This window comes from Phaenicophaeus curvirostris, chromosome 1 (genome assembly GCF_032191515.1).
Source record: "Phaenicophaeus curvirostris isolate KB17595 chromosome 1, BPBGC_Pcur_1.0, whole genome shotgun sequence".
Taxonomy (NCBI): domain Eukaryota; kingdom Metazoa; phylum Chordata; class Aves; order Cuculiformes; family Cuculidae; genus Phaenicophaeus; species Phaenicophaeus curvirostris.
In genome coordinates this window covers 64,312,351-64,332,544 of record NC_091392.1, presented here as the reverse complement: position 1 = coordinate 64,332,544, position 20,194 = coordinate 64,312,351, and the positions used below count along the sequence as shown (strand labels likewise).

At 46.3% G+C, this 20,194-nt stretch overlaps 1 protein-coding gene across 1 annotated transcript; it reads right to left on the bottom strand.

Moving 5' to 3' along the window:
- Positions 1–282: 282 nt before the first annotated feature.
- Positions 283–19,348, bottom strand: SINHCAF (SIN3-HDAC complex associated factor). Its single transcript, XM_069860364.1, has 6 exons — positions 19,280–19,348; positions 8,269–8,416; positions 6,100–6,199; positions 5,021–5,147; positions 3,509–3,659; positions 283–2,631 (listed from the first exon to the last, which is right to left on the bottom strand). Exons 2-6 carry the CDS (start codon positions 8,394–8,396, stop codon positions 2,469–2,471), a joined length of 669 nt encoding a protein of 222 aa, XP_069716465.1. The 5' UTR covers positions 8,397–8,416; positions 19,280–19,348; the 3' UTR covers positions 283–2,468.
- Positions 19,349–20,194: the final 846 nt, after the last annotated feature.

The window sequence follows — 20,194 nt, the reverse complement described above, 5'->3', positions numbered from 1 at the left end:
ACCCCTTCCCAAGTAGAGGAATGCCTGACATGCACACACTGTCAAGGGTAAGAGCTGTGATTTTGCCCCAAGACAGCTCTGTCACGAAAGACACAATCTCCTTCCCTTGCTCTGCACTTCTTTCCAAATGAAACGGGGAGTTATTTCACCCTCTGAAATAGTCTCAGAATCTTGTTACAATAGAAACATTGGTTGCCTGCCTGGGGTGGTTCAACCAGTAAGTCTAATTAACGGAACAGAGCTGAAGCAAACAGAAGTTGTTTATTTTCTAAATAAGTCTAAATTTATTCATTATCCTAGTAAAAAAAAAAGTTTGGATTACAAGTGTCTCAACAGTATAAAAGTACAAAACAGGTTCCATAGATTTCTAATACATTAATACAAAGTGCATGACTACATACAGTTCATTTTGCATTACTACCAGGAATGGAAGAGGTGGGAGGGAGTAGGGAAAGCAGCTGGCGGTTGAAATCTAGCAATAAATAAATAAATACAGAAGAGATGATCCATATCAGAGCACATCCTACCACCAATACTGCAGCCTTAGGTGTACAGTTACTGATGCTGAAAACACAAATTCAAATGAAAGCAGGTGTCTGCAAAACCAGGCAGGACTCTTGCTCAAGCCCTTATCAGACATGACCAACCTAGTTAAGCCATTATGCAAGCAAGCATCCAATATAGCTATGGTTGGACTCGATCTTAAAGGTCTTTTCCAGACTAAATGATTCTACGATTCTGTTTGGTTGCAGATGAATGCAAGGTAGGCAGCTTTGTCCTCCCTTCAGAATCTGAGAGAGTTTAGGAAAAAGCAAAATAAAACCAATGAAAACCCTAAAGCTATGAGGCTGTGATAAGTCAAAGCCCTGTTTGCCCTGATGTTCTTTCTCTCCAGAGGCTGGCTTACCCAACGGAAGGAGAGGAAAAAAAGAAAAAAAAAAAAAAAAAGAAGAGCTTTGAGTGTAAAGGCTCCTCTTAAAACCTGCATATCCTTCCTTACCTATATTTTCATTCGCTAAGCATTCCCATATCAGGAAGTGAAATTACATGAAAATCCAGTCCTAAACCCTATCCACCACAGTATTATGCTGAAGACTCAACAAAAAGGAAAGCTTGTAGCAATCCATGGTAGAACATCCCAAAAGAGTAATAGTAAGAAAAATCTAAAACAAGAACAAACGAAAAAGCAGAATTCCAGACTTCTCGAACTTAAGCCTTCATAAAAGGAACATGAAGCAATTGGGAGCTGAAATTGCAGTATGCTCTTCCAGGAAGCTGCTTCCACCCTACAGGCAAAGTTGAGTCTGGAGTGTCACAATGGTTTGCACAGAAGTTTGTCTGAGAATCCATGTAAGAAATATCTTTTGATCATGTACGCAAACAGAGCTGCCTAAATTCAATACAGCACCATTCTGAACAGAACTTTCCAGAACAGAGAAGCACTGCAGGGGAAGGGTTCCGAAACAGAATCGGGAATCTAGATCCCAGGCTGCAATCAGATTATGTCCCTGGACCAGAGCCTAGCTTGCTCAGTGAGGGGTTTGGTTCTATGACAGGTCCAAAACCAGCAGGAAGCTTGGTCTGCGGTCACATCTCAGCCCCACTGGGCCAACAGTGAGCAGTTAGTCAGTTTTGGCCATCATCTACACCTAGCTTGGGCATCAAGATGTTTTCTTGGTCCACCTCTAATTGCCAGTCAGTTACTACATGGAGCCCAGGGTGTCTGCTGCTGGGTTAAAACAAAATAGCCTCCCGTCTCCCTGTGTTCAATTCTTAAGTAAACCTTCCCCCTTAGCTAAGGAGGAGAGCTTTCCCACCCCTTTCAAAAAGCACTTGATGTTGGGGGCCTTCTTGGATAACTACCACTTGTAGTAGAGACGTCTGCAGTTTACCAGTCTGTGTCACAGAGGAGGGATGAAATTTGTCTTTGTTACGTCAGTAGTACAGGGTGAAATCTCCACACCTTTAAAAAATATATATTTATATATCTAGAAAGGTGATTTATAATATTTCTATGTATTAGTTCATCTTATTGACTCATACATGTCTAAGAACGAAATATTTTCTTGGGGATTTAAGGGAGGTTCCAACCAACTTTAAAAAATGCCTTATAACCACTGCTTCTTTCAATACAGAAACATGAACTACATACACTTTAATATATAAACTCTCATCCTCACATTCACTTGTGAAGCGAGTGGGAGAGAAAGGGAGAAGATCAGACAACCTTGCAGCAGCATTCAGCTTTGCTCAGTGTTCCATAGCATCTTAAATATTATGTACAGTCTTTCTGAAAAGATAAAAACTGGCTTCAGAGTTTGTGGAATTGTAGCAGTAAAACCCAAAACAGTTCTAGGGAATAGTCTTTTGGCAGCATAGCAGGTGTCCAAAGTGAACAGTCACTTTTCTAGTATTTTTTTCCAGAGAATAAGAGGATCTGTATAACCTTCTGCAGCTATCCAAGGAAGTCACCACTCCTCTTGGGTGGAAATTACTGGAGACTGTGGTCCTTCTTGTTCTGGCTTTTCAGTGGCAGATTTTTTATTGCTACAGCAAGGTTTGAAGAGATGAGTGTCTATGAGAACTTCCCCAAAACGCCCTTTGTAAATAATGCCACAGCAGACTTTTTGCCTGGAAGAAATGGCAGGGAGAAAGACATAGTTCGTGTGTTTAGAATGTACAGAGTTTATAGAAATGCAAAAAAAGAACAGTTTGACCCAAGATGCTACTTTCTGAGTCTCCAGCTCAGAATATAGGGAAGAAAAACTTTGCTCAGAAAGAGAAAACACATCTTTGTCTAATTCCACATCACTTTGGGGAAAAAAAAAAAAAAGAAAATTACTCAACCCATCTCTACAGAAAACTAAGTCTCTCATTTTGCTTCCCAGAGAAGTTTCACACACACAACCACCTGCACTGAACTAACCTTGACTACAACGCACTTGCAAACACTATTTGAGACGAGGCAGCCAAGTCACCAAAATTTCAACAGAGCAATTAGCTAAACAAGGGATTACTGTGTCACAACAGGCAATAGAAGACTACAAGCTCTCGGCTCCCAGAAAATCTTGTGGTTTTCCTCCCGCTCTTGAATATTTTTTTTGGTTTAATGACTATTATCACAGGTCAACCAAATCAAATGCTGTGTTCTGCTAGCATGCCAAGAGCATTGCTGCACTTAGTAACACATCATCTCTACAGAGGAGTTTTAAGACAAGATAGCGACAATCAGGAATATTACCTTTTGCTCCCCAGAACATAAAAATATTTTCCTATATATAGGAACTATACTAGTATTTATGGAACTGAAGGGAGATAGGGGAAAATATCTTTAACACGTAGTATTTCTTTTCAGAGACAGACAGACATCATATGATACTTTGGGACTTAAATTTTATCCTTAAAACAAATTAAGTTTAGCAGTGGCAAGTTCCTGAAACAGAATCAAGCACCATGTAGCTGAAGTGAATTGCTATCTGCACAGAGTGCGCATTCTGTTGCTTTTTACCTTTTCCAATACGTGAGATCTAAAAAAGAGAAAACTGGTGTTCTGCTGGAGCCAGCACTCATCTCTGTGTCAGAGCCATCATCGGACTGGTTACTGTAACAGGGTGACTGAGCTGGGGAGGCACTGGAAGTGGTGCTGTGGGCATCAGAATCTGTAAGGGGAAAGAATAAACCCAAGAATCAGAACACGCATCCAATGACTTATCCTCTTCCTGACTTGTAAGAGGTTGCAGGAGGACTGTGAACAGAGAGGAAGACTTTTCTTAATTAACAAGAAAAACCTAACAATGATAACCCCATTTTTCATTTGTCCCTGCCAATTTCAGTACAAAGACTATTTGTCAGCATTCAAGAGACAGACCTCAGAACTGGAAAGGATCCTTCTACATGAGGAGCTGGAACAAGGTTCAGAACCAGGCTTCAGATCCTAGCTCTCAAATGTAGCCTGTACATGCTTTGGACGAGAACCTAGTCCTGCTCTGGAATCACTGGAAGATCCTTGAAGCCTACTGGGATCTGTGCTTCAGACTGAATATGTTCTCTCTCACTGCATATGAACGAATGCCTAAGAAAGAAGAAAGTCTTGCAAGGCTTTACCCATTAGTGTGATGGGTTAGGTAATACGGAGCTTTTGCTGAACTGGGACTGTGACTATGGACTCAGTGCAGACGTAAACAGAGTGTCTAATAGCCTAACCTTTCAGTTACCTTCCCTAGCACCTACAGTAACACAATCAGATTAGCTATAGCACATTGAGGAGATACAAGCTCTTTGGGTCAAGGCCTTTACTGATTCTTTTGAAAACATTTCCTTCAGGCCAGGAAGGATAACTGAAAGAGAGGGAAAGCAAAGTCAGCAACAGTTAAGAAGCTGGAAGGTTTGCTTTAGAAGAAAAACGTAAAGTAGAGACATATATTTAGAGCATAACTGGCAGATGGCTTTATTGGAAAGCTATGAATCCAAACCTATTTGAAGAGTCTTAAGTGCTAATGGAAAGAAATTACCAAAACTGGCAGAGGAAGGTACAAGGAAACCATACTGAGGAAACATGGCAGGAATGTAAGGGGCACAGGCGAATATTGGATTAAACAGAAAGCCTGGGTTGAAAACACGTATAGAAGAAAAAGACTGATAGCAGTATCACCGTCTTCTTGGGAGAAGAGGGCTGAAAATGGCCATAGTGCATTACTAAGAGCTGGGGGAAACCTCTTCCAACTTCAGTTTCAATGAAGCGTGGGACATAAAATTATTATATAGTTGCCTACACTTTCAAGCCAGGGTCCTCACTAACCCTTGCCACTTCCCTGCCGGTCTCACAGCCCACCCTGCACACAAGCTCTTCCTCCTCATTGCACCCCCTCCCCAAGTCCTCAGAGGATGAAAGGTTGTGAAAACAGGGAGCGCACAAATGCGTGAGCATACAATTGGACCTAGATGGTGATTCAGCTTGGCCAGCTAAGCCATGTTAGGGGAGGCCAGAGTTTATTGCCAAAATCTCTTTGGATCCACTTACTGTGCCGCTTGAATTCCTTTTGCAGTTTGCTGATTTGATTGCTTTTTATTCTGCTTCCAGACAGAGTTTTCATTTTCTTTGGTTTCAATGTTGTTTTAAGACTGGGTCCAGCCCTGGCATCTACCACCTAGAACACAGAGAAATACATGCATAACACCTCTGCATCATGCCCGGATATTGCCCTTCAGTCAAGGTACCCACACTGACTTAGCTGAAGGTGTTCAAAACCAATTTAGTTAAACCAAGGCAGTTCTGTGCACTGACACTCTTACGTTTCATTTAAATCTGGTTTGCAAGAGGCTGAGGCTGTATGAAAATGCAGCAAACTAGTTTAAAAAGTGTACTTAATTAAACTTCTGCTTTCTTCTATGTTTGACAGATTCAGTTTAGAAGACAACATTTGTTTCAGCCAATACAGGTTCAGTTGAGAGTGTCTGCCAAGCATCTGCCCCAGAGTTTCAGAAAAAAAATATCATCAATTTAACTCCTCAGTAAAAACCAAGTTCTGGCTCTCATCAAGGCTTCCGGAAAAAAGATAACACACCCATGATCATCTTCCCAGCCCTATATCCAAACTGAATTAGATGTAACAAACCAGAATATTATGAGTGAACAGCTGCGAGATATCAGTCATTGTAATTATCTGACTAAACAACATGGATTTACATGTTGCTTGAGCAAGTCACCTTTTGCTTGTTTAAACCATTAAAAGAATAGCCTAAAAAAAAATAAAAAGGCATGGCCTATTTTGGATAGGAGTCGAATTTTAAATGCTTGGAATGTCATAAAAGAGTTTTGAATAAAGTTATGAGCTGGTGAAAAAAAAGGAATTACAAGGTAAATCAGTCTGACTCCATCCTGGGCTTGTATAATCACACAGAATGTAAGCCAAAGGAAGAGAGAGAAGAGCCATGTAACAGGAAATACTCCAAGAAGGATTTAGAGATGCTGAGGGTGGGAAGGGAGAGCGTGGGGGAAATAGCAAACTCTAAATCCTTGCCAGCACCTCCTCTCTCTAGCAGGATGGACTATGGTAGAGACGAGTCAGTTTTAGGGTGGAAGAGAAGTAAATGACTAACGTGATTCCAGTTTTTTTTGGATCCCGCTGGCAATTTTTTCCATCTTTTCACCAAAAGGACACAGGCATTGCAAATATCTCCTGAGCGGGCTTCATGGAGCCTGTCAAAATCAAAAGCAAAAATCACCTGACAACAGTTAACAAAAGCACCACCTCCCAACTTGACAGCAGCAAGAAGCATAAAGAATGATGGAAAACAAGGGTCCTTGAATTCTGCTTTTCAGGCATTACAGTTCATCTAAGGTGCTCAAACACTGTCATTAAAGAACAGGTCTCACTTTCAGAAAACCCTCTTCCATGCAGAAATAAAAGATGGTGTAACCTGCCTCCAGAGGGCCACTAAAAGCTGCAGCGCTATCACCTTCAGTTGGTTTTGCTCGTTCAAAGAAACCTCACCAAAACAAAAACTCCAACACACAGTTCCAATGGTTTGGTCAGTCTGATTGGAGAGGGAGGGAAGAGGAATTATCATATTCCTCAAATGTACATTTGGGAACAGACCTCACAGATCTGACAAAAGCTTATTCAGCTCCTAACTTTCTCACAGAGCTTCAAGGATGAGTAACAAATACCACCTAACACACTCCTGCATAAACCTAAGATAAGGTTTCAGAAACAGCATTCACTGGAATGACAACAATTCTTGCTCGCTTTAATGAGCTTTATATGTTTTCTTCAGAAATCATCTCTACTGCTAATCAACGCTAGAAGGATTATAAAAGGGAAACACTGCAGAACTTTCCAGCTATTTAAATGGAAAGACTCTGAAGCATTTATAGATGAAGGGGGCAGGCTCAGATAAGACATTATTTGCTCAGTGTTAAGACTGCATTTTTACCTTGGCACACATATTTCACATAGCACAAGACCAAAGGCCCTGGTACACTGAAGGCTTCTTTATTGCAGTTAAAAATAATAATATGCAATGGGCCTTCACAGAGTCTTTGCACTGCCAAGGACAGCAGCCAAGAAATATAACAAGGAAAATAATCGGCACCAGCTTTACACACAAAAATCTATGGTAAATACAAAACACTATAAAGCTTTGGTTTTGTCCTTTCAACACTTGAGTGTTTCTAGAAATAAAGAGAGGAGAGGGAAGTATTTCTGAAGATTGCAAGGATTTACACATATAAAGTTAAGCACTTAAGACGAGCAGCAATTCTGATACGTGTGTATAGCTTATAATATGATGCATGAAATTTCCACTTGGGCCTAAGGTTTTGATGATAAGTAATCCAACAAGACTGGAAACAAAGTAGAAAATATCTATTGACAACAGAATTTTTTCCAAGGGAAATAATTTCATGGAAAACTAGAGCATAAACGGGAGAAATTCATTTTGCCTCAGGAGAAAAAAAAAATCAAAATAAACAATGTAAAAAATTATTACAAATTATCACAGAAGAATTTACTTTGCTGACAATTCAGGGGCATAAATTTAGACAATTGCAAAGTTTTCAGGAAACATTTCAAAGAAGTTACAAGGTCACAGCAGCTGGTATAAGAATCACTAGTATTTAGAGTTTTGCTTACCAATGCTTAAGTAACACTATATGCAACATTACCTAACTGGAAAACTAATTACTTGATTCTCAAGTTCCATCAGAATGGCTTTCCAACGAGAAGTTTTAATAACATCTTGATATGTGCTATTTGAGCAATGGCATCAATACTTGAAACAAGGTACTGTACACGAGCCCTACTGGAACTGCTAGGTATGTACCCATGAAATTTTATTTAACATTCTAGGATCTTCAAGAGCCACAGAAAACCTGCATGGACCCATGCTGTTTACCCTCTTGTGTAGGAATTTAAATCTCCAAGGAACATCTGTAAAACGCACAGCCTGAGACGGGTCTAAAGCCCTGCACATGCTGTGAGGTGGGAAAGGTACAAGTCTGACTCTTCACTATTAGGAAGCAGAGCAGCTCTCCACTGGCAGCAACCGCAGACTGACAACCAAATGGTACTGTACACGGCAGCGGAGAATCCAGCTCCTCCTGGCCTGGCCAGGAAAGTTCTGAGGAAGCTAAAGCCAGCCCTCCTCCACCACCCACCTCTGCTAACATCATCTTCCCGTCTCTCAGAGTAAGAGGGTTGGCACGTTAAGTTTGTGGCTCTGAGATCAAAATCATGACTGACCACAATGCTGGCTGAAGAATCTTACCCAAAACAATTCTGGAAATCCTTTTCATAACGTTTGCTGTCAGTGAAACGAGAACTGGAAGACTTAGCTCTGCAAATACAGCAGCCCTCTATACTCCGGTACATCTTCGGTTTGTGAAAGCCAAACATCTTCTCCTCCCAACTGCAGCCTGTGAAAACAAACAGGAACTGGTGTTATTTATCAGTTAGATACTGAAAAATAAACCTAGGCAATTCACCGAGCAAACCAAAAGTAAATTGCAATTCAGGATGGGAAGATGCTAGCTAGATTAGGCCAAAGCTCTACCCTGCATTGCCCAGAAGGGCAGATGCACCTAGAATACACTCTCTTATTAAAAAAATATAATCAACAACAGCTGGAATATTAAGCAATACCAAGCAGGACTCACCATTTACTGCACACTTCTACTCTGAGGGCTCATCTACAACAGCACAACCCAGAGGTGTGAATGCAGCTGACTTGGCTAATGGAAGTCCTGTGTATGGGGCCAAACAGGCTGCAGGACAGGCTGTGGGAACCTGTCACAGCCCCTGGATAAGTAGTTGGCAGCTGAACTCTGGGTCGCTGGAACTACCTTGTCATCACCATCTGTTTGCTGGAAATATCCCTGCCAAACTTTGTTGAAAGTGAATAGGAGCCATTTTTAATGAGCTGCAGTCATACCTCTAGGCTGTAGGGCAGAGAGTACCTGAAAAGCCGCTCAAAAACCAGCAGGGTGAAGTCCCACCCAGCCCTCAATGGCCATGTCTCCAGGAGCACTACTTGACTCTCAGACCTTGTTGAGCATCCCATTCACATCCCAGCTCAGTTCTCACCCTCCCACCCTCCCCACCCTGCTTTCCATGGGAAGGAAAGCCAGCTAAAAAAGGGCTGGGGAGCAGGACCCTGGGGCACATTTCAGCATGCGCCTACTGCACATCCCAGCCATAGTGAAATGACTCCAGAGCAAAACATATTTACAGGGAAGTTGTTTCTTCTTAACCACCAGCTCTGCAAACTCAGTGCCAGCAGCTCAGGAAGCCAGAAGCCACACTGCGCTTCGAGGTCTGCCTATCCTTTTCAGTACACCTGGGGTGGAATTTGTTATGAGAGCAGGTAAGCTACAGTGGAGGTGCTTTCCAGGCAGAAACTTTTAAAGTTAGTTACAAGTGGATTGACTGCTATCACCATGACAAAGACTCCTTCAACACATCACATCCCTCCCCACCAAATCAGTTCTCCCCAGGCACCAGTTACTCCTCAGTGCAGACTTCTGTTAGGCACAGTCTGACAGGGCATGAGAAGCTGTCAGAGCAAACAGAGCTCCCACAGTGCTTCAAAAAAACCCCAAACTAACAACTGAGCAAAGCTGGTGCTTCCCTGGCACGGGGCCTGGATGCACAGCAAGTCCTCACAGGCCTCGCAGCATCTGTCTCATCATACAGGTGGGGACCGTTCCAAGATGTTCTCTTTTAAAAGAGCCATGGTGCAAGGTTTGCCTCAACCACATGCTGCAGGGAATAAGCAGCCGTCTCTGCTGCTTATCACATGCCAACTGCTCAGAGTGGGGACAGGCTACCAGCTGCCGGAAGCTCCATGAGAACAGGTTTCCACTGCTGAGAACTTCTGCTTTTAAAAAATTTATATTAGACAGAGCCATGCAAATAACACAAGATTTCCCCCTCTTGCCTTAACACAATGCCAAGTCCTTATAGTCTTGTAAAAGCTACACAAAACAATCTCTCCTCCTCACAAGTACTACTGAAAGACACAGTAGCTCAGGCAGGACTTTTGGGAGAGCATCACCTCAGTCACTTCTGGGCAAATCTGGTGAGAAGGAACTCCCAGCTACTCCTCAGTTCCAGGGACTGCCAAGTCCGAGCAACCCAACTTGGGTTACTGGTGAATGTATGTGGCATAGGCACCTGTCCCCAAGTCTTCCATCTGCAGGAAGGTAAGGGACATAATTCTAATATCCTCCAGAGGTACAGAGAAAATTAACCCAAAATCTTCAGTCTACAGCACCAAGACCTGACACATCATAACAGCAACAGAATAATTTGAGAAGTGATCAGAGGAGATAAAAAATATGCTTCCACAGAGCTATCAAAAAATTATCTAATATTGTTAGTTAATATTCTTAGACAAAATCCATTAAGGAACCCATATCCAGCTGTAAGTGTACATATTTATTATTTCTGTCTGGTGTGTTATAATACAAGACCATTTGGAGCCCACAGAGGTTGCATCTCCTTGCATTTACTACTGCACAAACATGTAGAAAGACATGCAGTTAGCGCTCTAAAAAGCCTGTCCCGACCAAATCCCTTGCAGAGCCTGTGAACAGCAAGGGACTCGTGCAAGCTGCATACTAAGGAGATCCTCCAAGCTCAGGAGAGAGATGGAGGGAAAAGGTCTTTCCTTCCCTCCTGTCCCAGCTCACACTGCTTGCCACAGGCTTCACACACTATATTCCTTTCTTCTTCATACACATTTGCAGCACAAAGAGCTCACCTAGAGCTAGGTTCTCCAGAGGGTGACTTGTGCAAAGTTGCCCCAAATGCTGCTACTAGGCTGCTAAGGACATTCACCGTTGCCTCTATTAGCATGAAGGCCAGGAGCAGCTGCAGTAAGTGAAAGAAGGTATCGCAGTAGCAACCTGATGAATGGGCTCGAGGGATGTTTAGGCTCGGAACTACTCTCTGCTCCTGCTTGAATATGTTTTCAGAGGCATGTAGCAAATGAACACACAGCCAAATCAGGTTACTATCTTTGGACTAGCAAGACAAACAAACAACAGAGTGCCTAGATAAACACTGACAGCATGTATCTCGCTTCTTAGTATGCGGTGTGCTTCAAGAGACAGTCTCTTGAGGACGCTGCACTTAACAAGCCCCTGGAGATCCGATCCAACAGCACGTTCACCTGGGAATTTTTAACTTCCAAACAGCAACTTTAGATTTTGTTTGACTACTCCAACATTAAGTCTCTGGTCTGGTGCTTTTCTTTAGAAAATCAAAGACTAACTGCAGACACAAGGTTCATCAGTGCTGCAGAACTTAAGCAGCCAGAACATCTTGACTATTATAGCGCAGGACACAGAACTGGTATCAACAATGTGATTTACTTTCTAACCTGGTATCTTCCAGAAATCCAGACACTGATGAGATGATCCCTGTCACCAGCTGCTATTTATACCACGTTAGAACAAGATGCAGGTTTTACAATTAATTACTCTTGTGAAGGCTGGCATAAGACACATATTCTGAAAATATCCTGGTTTGCATCGTCGCTGCCGTTCTCACAGGAGCAGCCTTTCAACACCATCTTTCAATAGAAGGGAAACTAGTGCCATCTGTTTCCCACTTGATGAATGGTCAGCAACGGTATTACCATACATCATGCCTGAATGGGGAAAAGCTAGTCACAAAAGCACAAGTAAAACAGATTTCTCCAACAACTGCATTGAAGTGCAGTTATAAACGGAAGGCATCAGTCCAGTTACACGTCTAATCCTGAACAGTTGCCATTTGACCATTACACACTAAATATTGTCAGCTGGGGAGCTTAGCTAACAGAGAAGTATTTAAGGCTAGAAGTACTCATCAGTACTGCTAAACTTAAAGCTCACTGTCTCAACTTCCATTCTAAAACCATAATTGTGTGTCTCCTGCTGGAGTTGATGCTACATTTCTATAGACTTAAGTGTACTTAGAAATAAATATGACTGTGCCCTTAAAAGGTTTAACTTGAAAGCTTTGCAACTTAGAACTCCAAAGTAGAACCAAGGAGTTAGACTGCCAGCTACCCTAACACCTGAATCTCAGCTGTGGAAGTTTAACCATGTGAAATCTAGGACAGATGACAAGTAGGAACAAAGTAACTTCTATAGAAATTAAAAAGCATTACACAAGATAATTCCGCCAAATTTAAGCATGTTATTAATGTTACCTAAGCATGCCATTATTAGCCAAATTTAAGAATGTTATTAGAATATATGACATCTTTCAAACTGGCAGCTGCACAACAGTCAAATGCTCATCATCAAAGTATCAGAAATCCTCATGGAGTGTATTTGTCATTCTGCAGAAACAGAGATTTACCCTGCACTAGTAGGGGAGCAGTATTCTCCCAAGCCAGAGGAGAAGTGGTCCTCCTCCCTGGTCTCTCTGCAAAAGAAGGCGCTTTTGCCCCAAGCTCTGCTTTAAAGAACTGCTTTAGCAACTTGAATAGCCTCAGAAAAGGCTGCAGGGAAAGACTTTCTCCATCCCTCTGCCGTCTCACTTTTGGAAAAGCAGCATCAAAGAGAGACTTGTCTTGGGAAAAAAATCAGAGTCAAGCAGAAAAAAATAAAGTAGGTGTGGAACAGAAAAAAAAACACAAACCAAAAACACACCCTGGTTATGGTTACTACATTTGAGAAAGGCTGGTACAAAACAGCATGCATCATCCATGTGTGAAAACGGTTTCTTGCTTTCATTACCTGTCAGGACTAGACTTTGGTGCTTAGTTTTCTTTGCAAAATTTAATCTGATGATCTAAATTAAGAGGAGGTATTGTTTCAGATGCTCATTAAGTTTTCAAGTTAGGGAATAACTTCTGAACTCTTTTACATTTTAAAATAAGAAAAGCCGAGCCACCTTCATTTGCCTTTCCAGATTCCTTCTGCATTCTTTCTGATCACCCAAGAAGAATGAAAACCTTTTATAACAGAAAGGAAGGAATTCCTAGAAGGCAAGCATGTCTCCCTTTGTAATACAATTCGGAAGGAACATGCTCACCTGCTTCTTGCAAAGCTAAAAGAGAACATTCCCTGGGGTTAAGGGAGAGCAGAGGAATCCCAGTCCAACTACTCAATACCTTCCTCTCTTCTCTCATCTCTGCACTCTGACCCCGGATCATTCATCCTTTGTGCAACTCAGAATGGTCAGTACATTGTCAAAGAGGAGAATCCCTGCAAATAATTTGATTTCCCCTTCTGTGGACAGAACAGCCTTGCTGAAGTTGAGCTACAGAAAAAACACAATCTAGCCCTTGTGCATGTTGATCCAAACCATTCTCATCAGTAAAAATCTCACAACGTTCACCTGTACAGGATTTCACTAAAACTAAGAAACATAGCCAAAATAGTACATTTTTTTCCTTTAAAAGAAAAAAACCCAAATTCCTTAATATAGAAAGAACATATATACTCCAAGTTTCACATCTGCAAGTACATATACCCAGGCACATGCACACACACAAAAACCACTTCCAGAGCTGTCTACAGTGCCAGAAGCAGAGTTACTGGTCTCACTAATAAACTCTTGGCCCCGTCCCTCTGCTGAAATAAATTGCAATACCTTTACTGAAAATTAACTGTAGGACAGAGAACCGTACATCAACAGAGGAGCTGATCTATACCAGAGACTCAGTGTAAACATACCTCCCTCCTGAGTTTACATGCTGCAAAAAAGAAACTTTAGAATATAAGTTAAAATTGGACCCTGGAAAACCATATTTTAAAATGTCCAAAGCCAGAGTGCTCTAAGGAACTAAGAGACCAAGCAAAATGGAGTAATCTGAAAAGGCAACTTCAGGATTTGCAAAAACATTTTTTATACTGTCCTTATATTTCAAAACATATATTTCCAACAACCATAACCTTAGAATTGTGCATATCGTACATTCTTCTGGTCCCACATATGCTCAGATTTTCCTTCTATTTTCCCTCCTCTCTCCACCAAAACGAACTTCATTTGGGGTAAATCTGTATTTGGCCACTACAACCCACATCCATCCTAATCAAACAGCACCCTGTGGAGTTTTCACTTGATGAGCTAAGCAAAACCAGTAAAAGGGCAAAACTACATCTTCAGGAATCTTCCCTCTGCCAAAAGAAGTGACTCCCTCTTTTGCCAGTAGTCATCTGCCGCTACTGTTCTGCACTCAGTGCTGCAACAAAGTCTTAGCACACCACTTGCAACTAGCATCAACTACCAAGCAGGTAATGACAGCCAAACTGGACATTTCTTTCATGCGTTTGAGCTTCCACATCATCCCACCTAGGTCACAAGCTGTTCTGAATGACGTTTTCCAAAGCACTCAAGTCACAAAGGAGCCTACTTACCTACCAGTAGGAAATAAGCACCTAACCCACTTAGACAAGAGAAGTGAAAAACCTAAGCCACTTGGTTGTTCCTGTGAACTGGCATGAGGTTAGTGCTCCAGAAAGGATAGGCCAAAGCATGAAAACAATAATCAGTAAGATTTGCATAGGTGGGGAAAAAGAAATCCCAAACCTGTCCCACCTGCAGACATTCCATTTTGAAGGAGGACCTCCCCCTGGAAACTCCTACGGCATTGCTCAGCCTTATTAGGAGGAGCCCTGCAAAGAAAACCTGGGATGTTCCCAAGCAAGTGCTGGAACTAAGACTGCGATGCTTATCTGGGTACAGTCACTACAGCTGTTACGATGCTGCTTGCAACCACCTGCTACTGAAAAAGCATCACCGACATCTGAGAGCATGAGACATTGAACAGAGTTATTTTTTTATTTTATTTTTTTTTTAAAAGAGGGTAACATACCTTATTGGGACTTGAACAGAATTACTAGTAATTATTTGGCAGAAGAGCTGAAGTGACTTCATTAAAAAGAATACTTTTCCATGTCCTGAAGTATTATTACTGATCATTTCACTTGGACTTTGATCTGAGCACATCGTACAGAAATGAAAAGGCTCGAGTCATGAAATGGAGTCCCGCCCATAAGTTCTGTTTAACCACTCAGTTTTCAAGCCCCAGCTCACTAGCTGCTTCTTTCTGTTAAAAAGCAGTGCTACAAGTGGTACAAGTCTGAAGTTGTTGGTTGTCAAGACTGCGTGTGTGGTTCATCTCGTTATGAAAGAGGTACAAAGCGTCAGGCGTTAAGAATCAATGCAAAGTAGACAGTTCCATGACACAGAAAGAGCTGTTCAGTTGTGACAACAAACCGTCAACAGTTTTCAGTTTTAGTGCTCTTTATTTTTAACCTGCGCGAATTTATCAGCTTTTTTAACATCAGCTTTCACTAAGAAAACAGTGATGTTTTCTTTTTAAAGTAAAGACTGCACACATAGGCAATTAGCTCCTCTTTGAGAATCTCTGGGCTGGCAGAGAAGGGAAGAGGAATTTTTCCCAGAGGCTCTGGCAATCAATCCCACCTACTTTCAGCAGGAGCTGGATGCTGCATGCCTGTGGGTGTGTTTGAAAAGTCCCACGACTTGTTACTTACTCATTCTCCGCCACAGACCACAGATCCCAAGAAACCTGGAATTTACCAGTCTGTCAAAGGAATTCAGTGCCCACCGGTGTCAGCAGAAAGGCCTCCAGTTCAGCGTCTGCCCATATGCTGCACAGTTCATACAATCATTTTCGTTTTATTTAAAAAAAAGCTGTAAACTACACAGCAAATCTGGCTACATGCAGACTGGAGGTTTCCACAGCACACAGCTGACACTCACCTTTGGAAGCAACCACACAGTAGTAAAGGGGCTTGTGGAGGAACCATCACCCTCCTGGCTTGCCTTGTAAAAGGCACTAACACAGATGTCTCAGTAGCTGTCAACCTTCCACCAGCACCAAATTAAAATTCAAAATGAAGAGAGCATCTGGGTCGGACTGCATTCAAACATGCTAGTCAGCCTCCAACACAAACGTGACGCTTGCTGAAGTTCAGGGACACTAGGTCCCCTTCTCTTCTCCCCATGATGAGGGGACAGGGGTCTGTCAGCCCCACCAAGAGACATGTGCTTCACATCTTTCCCCTGCTGACGGGGCATGGCTCCCAACTCCTCAGCAAAAGTAAAGATTCAATGGAATAACTTGGGTCCAAGGGCCGTCTATCAGCGGACTGATGGGGACAAGGCTCTTGGTAGGACAAACAGTGGGCAAAGCCGCCAGCAGAGCAATGGGGCAGCTGGGATTCAGCCCTGCCAACAACAGGTTCAGCAGGTCGCTTTAAACACAACAGAGACAGCAACTTTTACCACCTGAATGAGGAGCGGCTTATAGAGCTGGAGTTGTTTAGCCTGGAGAAGAGGAGGCTGAGGGGAGACCTCATTGCTCTCTACAACTACCTGAAAGGAGGTTGTGGAGAGGAGGGTGCTGGCCTCTTCTCCCAAGTGACAGGGACAGGACAAGAGGGAATGGCGTCAAGCTCTGCCAGGGGAGGTTTAGGCTGGACATCAGGAAGAAGTATTTCACAGAAAGGGTCATTGGGCACTAGAACAGGCTGCCCAGGGAGGTGGTTGAGTCACCTTCCCTGGAGGTGTTTAAGGGACAGGTGGACGAGGTGCTGAGGGACATGGTTTAGTGACTGATAGGAATGGTTGGACTCGATGATCCGGTGGGTCTTTTCCAACCTGGTGATGCTATGAAAGGCAGAGGTGGTGCAAAACCGCCAAGCGCATTTTGTTTATTTCTTTAAAGAAAAAAAAAATAAAGAAAAAAAGAGATGAGAGTGATAAAGGACACCTGAAAAGGCAGAGCCCCGCATCCCCCCGGGCTCGGCGGGGGGGCACAAAGCCCCCTCCGGGGCGAACGACCTACTTACCGTAGCGGGCGGAGCCGCCGGGCAGGTGGAGCCGCGGGAGCCAACACGCGGGCTGCCGCGCGTTCAACTTGCCCGAAAAGGGAAAAAAAAAAAACCCACAACTAAAACCGAAAGAAACGGAAAACACTCCAAACAAATCGAACTGAAAATAAAAGCGGGGAGGGAGAAGAGGAGAGCCCCGCGCGGCGAACGCCTCCCTGCGCCCCGCGGTGCCGGCCCCGGGCAGGGAAGGCGGGGGGGGGGGTACCGTTCCGTGTCCCCCACCCGGTCCCGTCCCGTCCCTGACGTCACTCAAACATGGCAACAGTTGCCCTCCCGAGGGCTGCCACGCGGCCCCGGGGGCTTCGCCCGGCGCGGAGTTTGGCCAAACCCCTCCGAACTCCGCCAAAAGCGGCACCCAGGCGCTAAAAAAAAACAAAACCAAAAAAAACCCCACAAAAACAAAAAAAAGAAAAAACCAACCCACCGTCCCCCGCGGGATAAGTTTTACCGCCGGGGTGAGCGTCCCCGCCGTGTCCCGGCGCGGGGAGCGCTTTGCTCCCCCCCGGGGATCCCGTAGCACATGCGAGCCCTTTGTTTTCCCTGCAGCCGGGCGCTGCCTACGTGCCGCGCCGGGCCTCTCCGCGCGAGAAAAAAAAAAAAAAAAAACAACCAACAACCAACCACGGGGACTCCGGGGAACTTGTGGGCACCGTCCACACGCTCCAACGGGATCGACTTTCCCCTTCCTCCCCCCCCCCCCCAAACCCCGCGACTTGCGGCGAGGAAGCGGCGCGGGGCGACATCGCCGCGACCGGCACCGCGGGGCGCGACACAGCAGCACGTGCCACCGTGCCCCGCGGTTCTTCCCTCCTCGGGCCGTGCAGAGCCTCCTTCCACCTTCTCTCCAGGCGTGCAAACACCCTTTCCCCCCGCCACCGTCCTCTCTCTGAGGCTGCAGAGCCCCCTTCCTCACTGCCCTCTCCGGGCGTGCGAACTCCTTTCCCCCCCCCATCTCTCGGGGGTTGCAGACCCCCCTTTCCCTCCCCCGTCTCTCTCTCTCGGGGGGTGCAGACCCCCTTTCCCTCCCCATGTCTCTCTTTCGGGGGGTGCAGACCCCCTTTCCCTCCCCATGTCTCTCTCTCTCGGGGGGTGCAGACCCTCTTTCCCTCCCCATGTCTCTCTCTCTCGGGGGGTGCAGACCCCCTTTCCCTCCCCATGTCTCTCTCTCTCGGGGGGTGCAGACCCCCTTTCCCTCCCCATGTCTCTCTCAGGGGGTGCAGACCCCCTTTCCCTCCCCATGTCTCTCTCGGGGGGTGCAGACCCTCTTTCCCTCCCCATGTCTCTCTCTCTCGGAGGGTGCAGACCCCCCTTTCCCTCCCCCGTCTCTCCCTCTCGGGGGGTGCAGACCCCGGTTTTCCCCTTCTCGAGAAGGGGACGCAAACTCCCCTTTCCCCCCCTCTTATCTCGGGGTGCAGACCCCCCCTCTCCAAACAGCAGCGGTAACGAGAAACTAAAACAACCGCACTTTCTCGCCGGGGTGGGAGAAATAAAAACAACCGCCCCTTTTGGACGGGGAAAGGAGGGAGAAATAAAACCAGCTGCTCCTTCGCCCCCCTTCTTGATGGGGGGGAAAGGATCGTGGGTATCTCCGTGCTTTCCCCCCCCCCACACACACCCCGGCGCTACAGGTGTGCGGGGCAGCACCTGCGCCAGCGGCCCCGCACCGGCGGCCCGCGCTCCATAAAAGATGCTCGAGCCCTAAGACTCCAAAAAGGAGTTTTGCGAGAGAGAAGAGTTTATCCGCCGGCGTTTACTTCGTTATCAGCGGGGACCGCGTGGCGAGGCTGGGCAGCCCCGACCCCCTTACAAACCCGGGCGAACGAAACCGCGTGGAGCCACTCTTGGAACGAAAACGCCAGGAGCCCCTCTGGGAACGAGACCGCGTGGAGCCACTTTTGGAAGGAGAACGCCCAGAGCCCGGCAGCGCTTTCTCCTCGCGGCTCCGGGCTTTGCGGGCGGAGGGGACGCGCACGCTGCCCGCCGAGCCCGGACCGCCCGGGACGGCCCCGCAACAGCCCGGGAAGCGTTTTTCCCCGACCACCTCTCCTTTAAACCCCCTTAAATAAAGAAAGAAAATAAAAAAAGGGGGGGGGGAGGGGGGAGGTAACGCCGCGCACGGGAGCCCCGCGTGTTTAAACTGTCCGGGGCGGCAAAGTCTTCTCGCTCCGGCAGGACTGGAGGCGAACTCCGGGGTTAACGCGCACTGAACAAACCCACCGGCTGCTGCGGGGCGGGAGGGGGACACACACACCGCAACAACAACCACCACCGCGCAAAACGCGCAAACGAACCCCTCCACACAGTTTTAAACCCCCCGTTCCCTCCTCGGCTGCGCTTTCCTTTCCTCTTTTCCCGCTCCTTCCCCGAAAGAAAGCGGGGGGGGGGGGGGGGGGGGGGGCAGGGACGGGAGTCACTCACCACTCCAGCGACCCACGCGCGCCGTGCGGGATGCGGCCCCGCCGCTGCGCGCGCTCCGCCGGGCGAACCCGCACGCGCCTCCTCCCCCCCCCCGCCGCCTCGCTCGCCATCCAAACCGCCGCCGCCCCGCCTCCTCCCCTCTGCGCATGCGCGGTTCCCACGGCTCCATTCTTCACCGCCGCGTCTTGCCCGCACCCTCCTCCCTTCACGTCTCCCCGCTTCGCGCGCCCCATTGTCCTTTTAAGGCAGAAAGGCCGCGCGGGAAGCCCTGGGAGGAGGAGGGAGGGGAGGGTGCTGCCCGGCGCGCGCCGCCCGCTAGCCCCGCCCACCCCGGGTGGAGGGCGGGGCCACGGCCATAGCACCGCCCCCTCCTCCCTCTCCCCCGCCCCCCCCCCCCCCCTCGGGCACCTGTGGGGGCTTCGCCCCTCCTGCCGCCCCGCAAACCCGCACTCGATGATCCGGTGGGTCTCTTCCAACCTGGTTATTCTATGAGTCTATGATTCTAAGCACCGCTTCTCCGAGCCTTCCCCTGCCCGACGGCATCTCCCGGCTGGGATCGCACCGGAGGCGCCGGCGCTAAGCCGCGGTGCAAGGGGGAAACTTGTTTCTGGGTCTTGGTTTGGGTTCCTCCCCCCTCCCGCAGGGTTCGTTTTGAAGTCATCAGTAATTTTTCCCGCTGCGTCAGAATGGGTGGTTTAAAAATCCACGTCACGACTCTTTGTGCAATTTAGGATCATAGAATAGTTTGGGTTGGAAGGGACCTTAAAGATGGTCCGGTTCCAACCCCCCTGCCATGGTTGGCACTTCCCACCAGCCCAGGCTGCCCAAGGGCCCATCCAACCGGGCCTCGAACACCTCCAGGGATGGGGCAGCCACAGCTTCCCTGGGCAACCTGTGCCAGTGCCTCACCACCCT

Coding starts and splice junctions, on each gene's coding strand:
- SINHCAF (XM_069860364.1), bottom strand. CDS start 8,396: ATGTTTGGCTTTCACAAACCGAAGATGTACCGGAGTATAGAGGGCTGC. Junction 6,200..8,268: donor GATTTCCAGAATTGTTTTGG/GTAAGATTCTTC, acceptor TGATTTTGACAG/GCTCCATGAAGCCCGCTCAG. Junction 5,148..6,099: donor CCAAAAAAAACTGGAATCAC/GTTAGTCATTTA, acceptor TCTGTGTTCTAG/GTGGTAGATGCCAGGGCTGG.